Raw genomic sequence first — 11939 nt, forward strand, 5'->3', positions numbered from 1 at the left:
TACCCTCTCAAAGATGATACCACAAAATTTCTCTCTCTATATATATATCCTCCTCATAACATTCACAAAATGATTACTCCGTTACAGATGTTGCTTGTGGATTTTTCATTTCCAGATTTAGCAATTAAGAGTGCAAAAAGAAAAAGTCAATTTAATTCTTTCAAACATGAAACAGAAAATATTCGCCAAATCAAGAGAGAGAATGAGATTATGCACTATTAACATTGATGAAAAAAAAGTAAGAAAATAATAATGACAGTAATGCCACAAACTTATATGTAAATAACTTCATTGTCGGTGATACAAATCTAACTTCTTCAGAGTTATCATGAAATAGCCATTGCTTCACTTGAGTCTGAGGAGGCCACTTCATGATCCCTATTTATTGAGTGGCAGAGGACCACTTTTATGAAACAAATTTTCTTACCAAGACTTGCAGTAATTTCTCCCAAAACCATGAATTCCAGGAAGCTAATTTATGCACTTGGGTTTTTCAATCTCTGTGTGGCATGTACATTCATTCAAGTATCATCTGAAAATGCTTCTAACTTGAGCAAATGTTGGTTCCCAGCAATTTACAACTTTGGGGACTCAAATTCAGACACAGGAGCTGTTTCTGCAGCATTCACAGGAGTGAAGCCTCCAAATGGCATAAGCTACTTTGGAAGCCTCTCAGGAAGGGCTTCTGATGGCCGTCTCATCATAGATTTTATGAGTACGCAAACGAACCATAGTCTACACTTTCCTTCACATATTCACAACCATAGATAATGCATTTACATGTTTGAGCTTTTTGTTTTGTACATAATATATCAATTATATAGGTACCCTTTACTCATCTTTAGTGAGATCATTCTGATTTCTTTCCCTATTGGTTACTAATCGCTGAGTGGACTTTGGAAGTGGTTATTGACTATAGTTTTGGATACACTTCTATATAAACACTTTTAAAAAGAAAAAAATGAAATCAGTTTTTTCAATAAGTTAAGAATAAATTTTTGAAGAGATTAATATCATAGAATTTCAACTGATTAACTAACTTATTTACAAGTTAATTTTAAGTTTATAGAAAAGTTTATTTTCTTTTTCTTTCTTAATTTTTCTTCTTATAAGTTGTAAGTATTTTTTGAGAAACTTATTCAAACAGGTAATTATGTTATACATCTCTTATGTGTATCTCCTCTTATGCAGCTGAAGAGTTGAAGTTGCCATACCTCAGTGCATATTTGGACTCAATTGGATCCAATTACAGGCACGGTGCAAACTTTGCAGTAGGAGGCTCCTCCATTCGTCCTGGTGGTTATAGTCCATTCCCTCTTGGCCTTCAAGTAGCGCAGTTCCTACAGTTCAAGTCTCACACCAACATTCTCTACAATCAGCTTTCTGACAGCAGTTAGTTTCTCTTCCCCTTCTGCATTTTTTTTCATGTTTATGTGGTTTTGCTAGTGCGCTAGATTAATCTGTATAGATATTGTTTCTAAGTTCCATAAAAAAGTGTGATCATCCTGAAGCATAATTAGAATTAGAATTAGAATTTAATACAACTACGACAAAAGTCTTATTTCATCAAGAATTTGTTTGTACACAGATTTACAAATAAAGAGCTTTATAGTATAGAAGCTTTCAAAAGCTCTATTTAAGTTTGTATCCAAACAAGTCCAAAGTGAGATTAGCTACATGGTTTGCACGAAACCATTGAACTTGATTAAAGATCAAATCTTGAAGAATATTATTCAGCATGAGATTCCTTTTAATAATTCCCTTCAATGTCCTCCATTGTCTTTCTCTCCCTCCTACACCCATCTTGACATTCCCATTTCTGCTATTCCCTCCATTATATTGTGCTAAAGTTGATGGCATATTTGAGAGACAATCCCTTTTAGAAAAAGCAGTAGATGGTGATTTCTAATGAACCCGTGTGATGTTCCAGGGACAGAACCACCTTTCAAGAGTAGTCTTCCAAGGCCTGAGGACTTTTCCAGGGCCCTATACACCTTTGATATTGGACAAAATGATCTTGCATTTGGTCTTCAGCACACTTCACAGGAACAAGTTATAAAGTCAATTCCTGAAATCTTGAACCAGTTCTTCCAAGCAGTTCAGGTAAGCAACCCCCAAATCCATGTTGGCATTATCGGATATAGCGCTCTTTGGATACAAGTTTAGCAAAGCTTTCAAGAGTTTTCTATTGAAAATTAAGAGAATTTTACAGTAGAAAAGTTTTTAAAAGTACTTTTAATTTGTATCCAAACATGCTCATAAACTAACAATAAAAGTTGGTTCCGGAACTAACACTAGTAATGGCTACATTTTAGCAACTATACAATGAAGGGGCAAGAGTGTTCTGGATTCACAACACTGGTCCAATTGGATGCTTGCCCTACAGTTACATTTATTATGAGCCTAAGAAGGGTAACATAGATGCAAATGGCTGTGTGAAACCTCAGAATGATCTTGCTCAGGAATTTAACAGGCAGCTCAAGGACCAAGTGTTTCAGCTGAGAAGAAAGTTCCCACTTGCCAAATTTACCTATGTTGATGTCTACACTGCCAAATACGAACTAATCAGCGATGCAAGAAACCAAGGTGATCTTTCAAGTCTCCAAATTCACACATAATTTAGGTGAATGCAATGTTTAGGCTACCAACTTAGAACCTATTTGGATACAAGCTTAAAAGGGTTTTTGAGAACTTTTCTACCAGAAAAAGCTCTTTCTTTTCCGTAGTGGAATTCTCAAAAGTTCTTCAAAACTTGTATCCAAGTAGACTCTTATCATTGTTCAACTAACTTCTATGCTTGATTTGTGACAGGTTTTGTGAGTCCATTAGAGTTCTGTTGTGGTAGTTACTATGGTTACCACATAAATTGTGGGAAGAAAGCCATAGTAAATGGAACAGTATATGGCAATCCATGCAAAAACCCTTCTCAACATGTTAGTTGGGACGGCATACACTACTCTCAAGCAGCAAATCAATGGGTTGCTAAACGCATTCTCTATGGTTCCCTCTCTGATCCGCCAGTTCCAATTGGGAAGGCATGTTTCTCAGTATAGTTCATTCAATTCATGCATTATCAACTTTGTTTAGATACAAGTTTAGAAGAGTTGTTCTATTGAAAAAAAAATTCATTGTTTTCTATAAAGATACTCTAAAAGACTCTTATAAACTTGTATCCAAAATGACTTCTTGTCACTTTACTGAGATAGAGTACCATACATTATAGGGATCTTCATGTTGTTATTATATTTCAATAAACAAGCAATCTGTGTAAGAACAATTGGGGGTGGTGTGCACATGAGCAAGAGCATATCATAATTTATGTTGTGGGGAAAGCTAATGTAGCTTAATTTTGGAAATGTGAGATCACACTGTAACGGCTCAACACCGGAAAATGTTTATATCTTTAAAGGATTTGAAGAGAAGAATTTGTAGTCCAGTCAACTTAAAATATTTGGATTTTAGTGCAGGTCCCTTTTATAGTTCAATCTACTATGCCTTTAAATTTAAAATTGATTTTTTTAGTTTATATAATTTGAAAATATAATATTTTGGTCCTATACTTAAATGTCATTAATAAACCTGACAAACAAAACATTTATTATTAAATCTATTACACAAAGTCATTGTTAATAAAATATTACATTAAATTATTTTTGTTGGTGATGCTATAGGTAATTATGTGAGATTAAAATAAATTTTTTTATAAAAAATATAAAAAATAAAAAGATTAATTTTAAATTTGAAGAATCACAAATAAACCTACTCCAAATTTATAGAATTAAAAACATTTTTAAGTTTTATTTAAAATTAAAATTAGAACTTTTAATACGCATTTGTAGCATGCTGGAAACTGGGCCTTGTCCCCGTGCTCTCTCTCTCTGGTCCAACAAACTGGGTTTCGTTCAAGTCTTTTCTTTTTGGGTTGTTTATATGAGATTTATGTGTATTTGGGCTATACGGTCTGGAATTCCTTTTGTAAGTTTGCATACGATGAATTAGGATTTTGAATATGTTTTTATTTTATTTTTAACATTATTGTTATTACTTTTTTGTGCGTACAGAATTTACTAAAAAATAAGTTAGTGGAAGAATAAAAATCTGATTAACATAAAAATGAAAATGAACATTATTTACCTTTCATTTACTTAAGTTATAAGTGTTTCACTCTCATAATAATTCAGAAATAATGATAGTTACGGAATAATAATAAAACTATCGCAAATAAAAAAGTATTTCACAATCATAATTTGACTTAAATATTAATTATCATATTATAGTGGGTTAAATATATAGCATAAACCGGATGCAAATGGCTGTGTGAAACCTCAATATGAACTTGCTCAAGTCAAAACTACCACTTGAAAGATTTACATATGTTGATGTATACACTGCCAAATATGAACTAGTCACCAAATCAAGGAACCAAGGAATCTTCAAAGACGTGGGCAGATACGATTTTTACGCAGAAATGTCTTACATTAGAATGTAAGCAAAGAAAAGTGGAGGGGCATGTGTGTGTGTATCTCTCATCTATGTGTCAATTTTAATATATGAAGTCTGCAGTGTCATATTCATGCTTGTCACGTTCATATATAAGATCCTTGACTATAACATAGGAACTTAAAAAAAAATATGGTTGCATCCAAAACGTGGTTAGAAGCAACTGTGTTTTCTAATGGGACGTTTGGCCTACCAGCAGCAGTGAAAATTATGTTTCAACATCCATTTGTACACATAGAAATTTGAATTTCCACCATATATATATATAAATTTCATTATACAAGGAAAAATTTGAATAAGCGAAATTTCCTCTTCACTATAGAAAATAAAGTAGACATATAAAGTAAATTCTGTGAAAATCCTTTTGTAACAAACAATATGAAGTGGAACCTGCTTCCACTTTGTTATTGTTTTCCTGGCCAAATTTGCAAACAATGATCAAAATAACCAACCAAACCAGTTAATCTCATCTTGTTTTATATACAGCCTCGGATTCATAGGACCTTAATGCCATTGTTTTTCATAAGCTGAGAGTTGGTATCAAGGAGAGTTTCCAATGATCTTCTTGATTTCCTGTTCCTGGCCCTGCCTGCTTCTTTCAACAACTCTTCCAACCTATGCTTCTCATCATCCACATCAGGGTTTGCTGTTCCAAGCTTCTCTTCTCTCATCACAACTACATATTCCAACATTTCAATGGCATCATCCACTCTGCAAAACATTACAAATCAACAACAAATATTAGCAACCATAGACCGAAAATTAAGTGTTCTTATAATGCATGAAGTAGTAAACAAAAGAGATGAAGGAAGTAAAAGTGACAACAAATACCATCATGCTTTCATACATGTACTTGTAAATAATCTATATAATGAGTATTTTCGGTGTCATCTAATCACAAATTGTCACGTATGATAAGTTTATTAACTATAACAATAATTACCATAAATATTATATGAACGGTGATTTCTGATTGATTGACAGTGTATAAAAATTAAACTCTTTTCGAATCAAAACAACAACAGCTAAGCAGAGTAAACATAGTACCTTCCCATAGCATCATAGGTTCCTGCTAAATTGCTATAGACCCCTAAGGTGTCTGGGTGATAAGGACCATACTCTTTCTCCAAAATAGCCCTGGCCTCTTCAAACAAATCTGCTGCCTCATTTATAGCATAACACTGCACACAGGCAAGGCCCATTTGGTTCAAAGCAATCCCAAACAAAGCAGATTTCTTCTCCCCGCTTGCACGAAATTTGGCAATGGCACTCTTGAAGATGTTGTAAGAGTCAGAATAGTTCCCTAGCATGTAATACATAACCCCCATTTGGGCCTCAATTCCTGCAACAGTGCTTTGTTGGCCAGGAGCATTGCCATATATCTTCAAGGCCTTTTTGAGCAGCTTCAACCCCTTCTCCAAATCATTCATGGACTGATAAATAGCAGCAACATCTATCAAACCACTAGCAATCTCTTCTGAGGGGATTCCTGGCTTGATCTTACCAAAAATTCTGAGTGCATTTTCACAGTAAGACTTAGACTCCTTGAACTTCCCTATTTTGTTGTACAGATCAGCCAACCTCACATACACTGAAGCAACTGTTGGATGATTCTCTCCCTTGGTTGATTTGAAGACAGTGAGTGCCTTCTGATAAGAAAACACTGCCTCATCGTAACGCGCCAACGCCAAATAGGCATCACCAATGCTGCAATCCACTGCAGCCACATCTGCTTCATGATCATTTGCAGCCATTGCCATGCTTGCCAAAACATAATGCTCAAGAGCAGCCTCATAATCACCCTTTGAGTCACAGATAAGTCCCATTAGTCTTCTATCTGCTGCTTCCTCAATTGAAGCAGGAGCACCAGTTCCTCTGTGGATATCAAGAGCCATCTGACACAGCTTCTCAGCCTCATCAAACTGCAATGCTTGAACATGAGCCTCAGCCACATACCGGCACGTCTCACCAAATCTCGGATCAGTTTCCCCCAAGACCTGGCCTTGAATCTCAAGGCCTGCTGTGTAAAAAAGCAGAGAATTCTCAATCTGCCCCATCATTGCATAAGTGTCTCCCAATTGCATGCAGCCTGCAAACTTGGCCAGTGCATGATCTTGGCCATCCTCCAACACAGGAATCTCAATGGAACGCTCAAGAATTGGAATGGCCTCATTGTACTGTCCTAAATTGCAGTATATAGTTGCCAAGACATGCAGGCACATGACCATTTCTAAACTTGGTTTCCCATTTGCACAAATCTCAAATGATTTCAAAGCTCTAAGAGCCAAATCAAGCGCTTTTCGAGGATTCTCACCTGATGAGATCATATCTCTTGTTTGCTTGAGCAAAAACGGTCCCAAGTCTGGATTATCTAACCCTGCAGCAATTCGCTCCTCAATCCCCTTCAAACCAAGGCTCCTCCTATGCTTCCTCATGTGGTGAACACCATTTGCTTTTCTTGCACCCTTTTCATTCCTCTTAGGAGTTGCCTTGGATGATCCTTCAATTGGGGCTGGAGAGGATTGGTTACTATTATACTTCTTTGTAGGTTCTTTACCAGATGACACAACATCTTTCTCATGAGTTGTCCCATTAGCATTGGCATTGAAGTCCTCTTTATTCTCTGTAACCACCTCCTTTGTGATCTCCAAATCCACAATGTCTCCAACAAGATGGCCCAGTTCTGAATCAATCCTGGACTCACCATCATATGAGTAAAAGCTAGCCCTGGAGGGTGAGTGATCAGAACTCCTCATTTCACACACATTGTGATACAATTGCTCAATTGAGGTATCCACCACCCCATCAATAGCCAAATCAATTGAATCACTCTGAATGCTTCTTGGACTCAGTGTACTCCTTGGTGATGCTTGTTGAGCAAAGTTTTCCTTGTGGGGAGTGTAACTCCCACTGGGTTCCTCTGCTGCACTATTTGCATTCAATTCATCCATGGCCAAACCAGGCATTGAACACAATAATCAGAACCTCACCTAAAATCAATAAGCAAAAAAAAAAAAAGGTTAGAAATTCATCAAAAATCAAATTTTGCAATACAATAATGTTTGGGGTGTCAGACAAAATCAAGAGCCAATTTTCACTTTTCATGTTCAGACCACGAAACCAATGATGACTTCACGGGTGTTAATAATATTTCAACAAAAAAGTATCTGAGAAGAAACAGAAAAGAAACAAAAGTAAAAGGGAAATGAATCAAACTTTATAAGCCATTACAGCAATCCAAAAAGAGAAAAAAGAAAAGGCAAAAGCAACTAAAAATATTCCATCTGGTTGATTGCGTGAAATTGCTTCCTCACAGATGCTCCTTATGCACATCACATCACAACACAACACAAAAAACGTTTTCTGAAATTCCATCATTGTCAGTGATCAAACTCAGGAGAACAACAAAAAGCAATGTGAAACAAACAAGAATACAATCAAGAAATTAAGCACTTTGTTGGAAACAGAAGAAAGCAATGAAAATGCAGCACCAAACAAACCTCATAGAGAACACAAAAGGGTGTGTCATGTGTGTGATTGAAGTCATTAAATGCAGGAAGTAGGAACCAGAACCAAAGCAAAACAATACAATAGAGACAATGAATGAGGGTGTTGGTGTGTTACCTTTAGTACTCTCCGAAGAATATAAGCCAAAACTTCCAAGGTTGCTTGCTTGTATGGGTGTTATGAACAGATGAAGAGATATGGGTCAACATAGCTGTACCATTTGTGTTGGCATGCATTTATATATGTGCATGTGGGGTGTGGAACAAGGATTGGAATTTTGAGAAAATGTGAAGGGCAAAATGGGAATGAAAATTTAAATTATTGAGATTTTCTAGATAATGATAATATGCATCATGTGTAAGAGTTGTACTTGCTCCACAGAGTTGGAATGTTGAAGCAAAACCAAGAAGGTGACCTCTCTCCCACTCTTTCCCTTCATCTTCAACTTCAACTGCTTTATAATTCTCATAAAAGAATTGATAATTTTTCAAAGTATCATTTAAGGATTGTTGCCAGATATAAACATATCTGTTCTAGCTACATACATGCTTTGTCTATTATCAATTCTCAATCATGCATTAATTATTGATTGATTTTTCTTATATTAAAAGAAATAGGCTTAATTAGCAGCGTCCGAAGCCAAATTAGAAATGAAGAAAAATATAGGAATCATTGTTCCTTAATCCTAAATCTACTGTCACATTGTTGGGCACTGTGAACAACAAAGTCAACTATCTTATTGATAATGTATTGTAAATTCCAAATATTTATTATGATATTAAATGATCAATAAATATTCCATTATGTTGGTTTCTGAACTATTTAATTTAAAACAGGTCTCTAAATTATTATTTTTAATTGGGTACAGTACTTGATAAATATTTTTAATATATTTAAGTACATAAATGATCCATTTTTGTCGGTTTCAAGCCACTAAAACTAATCCCACACATTTTTTTTTTAATATAATGATCAAATTAAAAAAAAAATAATTTTAAAAAGTATTTAAAAATTTTCAGATATTTCAAGAACCTACTTACTAATTTAAATTTTTGATAGTTTACATAAGAAAAAGTTGAAGGATTCCTTATATCAATATAGATAAAAATATTAATAAATTGTTCATACAAGTGATAATAAATTCGATTTCATTAAGTAAAATCAAATTTAAAAGTTATTAGTCAAGTAAAATTAACCATCAATAAAATTGATGAATCTTTCATACTAATATTATAATTACAAAAATTAGACAAAAAATACTTAAGGCTCTGCCATCACATCACCCTTGAAAACATTATAATTGAATCAAACAATAATGGAAAGTGCTGGAAAGTCTTATTTTTTTTTTTAAATATGTTTGATTGACTTATTGATAGATAAGTGTTTCAACTATTTTAAATATTTGTATGACAAAAAAAAATAAAAAAAATAAAAGAAAATAACAAGTGGATAATATTTTTCATTTTTGTTTTGGGTTACACAATATTTTTGGGTTTATTTATTTATTTACGTTTCTGAGTTGCGGTTGAAACGTAAGAAGCATAGGGTGGCAGGATTAACGGCTTTTGGACGCGAAAAGACTCGAGACAACGGGACATGGTAAAGTTACCGTGCGGTTCCGTGTAAGGGGGTGAAAGTTCGAGTAGAAAGTCGCCACGTGGAAAAAGTGAGCGCAATGATTGGTTGGTTTTGGAGGAATGTGAGCGTCCACGTGGACCACATCCAGCTGCATTGAGGCTGGTAACTGATGGACCCCTCATACCAAGCCGCCGGAGTGGGCCGGGCCTGGGCCCACTGCCCAAAAGTTACATATTCCCTCACCATATGACTTTTTTCTGTTTTTTTGTATTCGATCGAATTTGAACAGAGCAAGATTGTAAGATACGATAAAAAAAAAAAAAATATTATCCAAGTTTCATGTGATTGCATTAGAATATATAATAATTTAAATTTAATAATAAAAATAAATAATACTGAAACATTTTCCGAGAATATTAGGAAATTAAAATCTGTAAATATGAGGAAAATTGTAATGTGAAAATGACTGATACAGTGATACCTATAATTTTAGAGATTAAAACTGAGAGGAATTTATTTAATATGATTCTTAATCAATATGTAAATGAAGAAAATGAGAAATGAAAAAGAATAATTATTGGGAGAATTTGGAAAACGATGGAGCTAGTCAAGAGATATTGATTTTGTTGTTGTCTTGTTGACAGGTAGACTTAGACAATGTGATTTGAAGATATTTTTTTTAATGTGACACGACACGTATATGTGTTTGTTTCATTTAAAAAATTTAATGAGATTAAACTTTACAAGTACGTAAATTTGTAACACGGAATGGATCTGATTTTGTGAAAGAAAAAGTTTTACATCAACCACATAAATTAAGATATATATAAGATTAAATCCAGTAAAAAAAAGAAGAAAGATATATAATACAACACTTAAATATGATATTTTTATCCATAAAAAATAAATTTACTTTTAAAAAAATTTACAACAACTTACATACCCTACTCAATTAACTGAAATAAACTCCTCCAATATATATGGTACATTAACACTATAGTTATAATTAGTTTTTTTTTTAATTTTGCTAATTTATAATAATTAGTATTTTAGTTGATAAAATATAAAAAATAAATATTTATTCTAATATATAAATTATATTATAACTATTTAATTAAAATTCATAATAAATAATTTTTAATATGTAAATTATATTTTAAATTTATGATAAATAACTTATATTGTTAATCTTTGTCATTGATGATTATTATTTTAGCATGTGTAATATATATATATATATATATATATATATATATATAATATTTATTATATATAAATAAATTTATAATAAATTTTATATAAAAATAAATATTGTTTGAATATATAAATTATACTTAAAAAATTTATAAATAAATATTTTTAAACATATAAATTATATTTTAGATTAATAATAAATAATTTAAATTGTAGAACATCATTATAGATAAGAAGTTAAAAAAAATTAAAGATCTTCTCATAAAAAAAGTACTTAAAAATATATTTAGTAAAAATAGAGATTTGTGTTTAATATATAAGGGTTGATTTGTTTTAAAAAAATATTTAAAAAAATAAAAAAAATGTTTTTTTATTGATAGTCAAAATATAATTTTTTAATTATAAGAATTGTAATGATGACAATGAAACTCAAACTTAAAATCCTGTATTATATCATTTAAACTTATTTTAAAAATCCTAAACTTAAAAATTAATGCACTTATTTTAAAAATATCTCTGTATTTGATAACAATTTGAGTGTTTGAAAAATGATGTGTGCTATACCATGCTTAAGGAAGAATTTATCCTAAATAAGAAATGAAAGTAACTAAAAAGAGCTCTTCATTAAAAGCTTTGCACAATGCTCATTAATTATTGAAGTCATAGGTCCAAGTCATACACTCAAATAGGAGTTGAGTGATCATCTCCAAAATGTACGTATGAATGAGTAATTAACCACCTAATTCACTATTTACTACAGTTAACTACAAGCTCCCTTTTATCTTTTTCCAAACCACACATAGCATGTCTCAATTATCAAAGGGCACTAGTAATCAATTTATTATTTCATCATGTTAATTAATTAGTTAGGAGGGGGTGGAATGATTCCATGCAGAGTCAAAGGAACCAAATCTAGACAAATAAAATCATTAGCACTGTTGGGGAAACAAGAAACTTTGTGACCCATGGGCAAAATACATAAAATTAGGGTTTGTTTGATTCTCTTATATATCATTTCTTTTTGTTTTAAAAATTGTTTTATAAAATAGTTCTATGCCATTTAACAGTCAATTTTTTTCATTCAAAATCATTTTCATAACACGTTTTAAATATGAAAATGAAATTTAAAAAACAACATGAGAGACGTTTTCCCATCATTA

General features: G+C 32.5%; 2 protein-coding genes across 5 annotated transcripts; one reads left to right on the plus strand and one right to left on the minus strand.

The window, feature by feature from the left end:
• The first annotated feature begins 301 nt into the window (after positions 1–301).
• On the plus strand, positions 302–3509 carry LOC109788792 (GDSL esterase/lipase At3g27950). Of its 2 annotated transcripts, none has more exons than XM_083067792.1 (5): positions 302–715; positions 1192–1392; positions 1931–2103; positions 2316–2623; positions 2812–2948. In XM_083067792.1, the coding sequence occupies exons 1-4, from the start codon at positions 409–411 to the stop codon at positions 2616–2618; spliced, it is 984 nt and encodes a 327-aa protein (XP_082923918.1). In that variant the 5' UTR covers positions 302–408; the 3' UTR covers positions 2619–2623; positions 2812–2948. The 2 variants fall into 2 exon arrangements, with proteins under 2 accessions (XP_082923918.1, XP_020203205.2); XM_020347616.3 differs by having other exon boundaries at positions 303–715; positions 2316–2586; positions 2812–3509.
• Positions 3510–4725: 1216 nt separating this feature from the next.
• On the minus strand, positions 4726–8406 carry KLCR2 (Tetratricopeptide repeat (TPR)-like superfamily protein). 3 transcript variants are annotated; one of them, XM_020347621.3, is made up of 3 exons: positions 8125–8406; positions 5548–7490; positions 4726–5211 (listed from the first exon to the last, which is right to left on the minus strand). In XM_020347621.3, exons 2-3 carry the CDS (start codon positions 7464–7466, stop codon positions 4995–4997), a joined length of 2136 nt encoding a protein of 711 aa, XP_020203210.2. In that variant the 5' UTR covers positions 7467–7490; positions 8125–8406; the 3' UTR covers positions 4726–4994. The 3 variants fall into 3 exon arrangements, with proteins under 3 accessions (XP_020203210.2, XP_020203212.2, XP_082923919.1); XM_020347623.3 differs by lacking the exon at positions 8125–8406 and adding an exon at positions 8001–8103; XM_083067793.1 differs by lacking the exon at positions 8125–8406 and adding an exon at positions 7577–7715.
• Positions 8407–11939: the final 3533 nt, after the last annotated feature.

The sequence above is a fragment of the Cajanus cajan genome, chromosome 2 (assembly GCF_000230855.2).
Source record: "Cajanus cajan strain Asha chromosome 2, NIPB_CcT2T_4, whole genome shotgun sequence".
Lineage (NCBI taxonomy): Eukaryota > Viridiplantae > Streptophyta > Magnoliopsida > Fabales > Fabaceae > Cajanus > Cajanus cajan.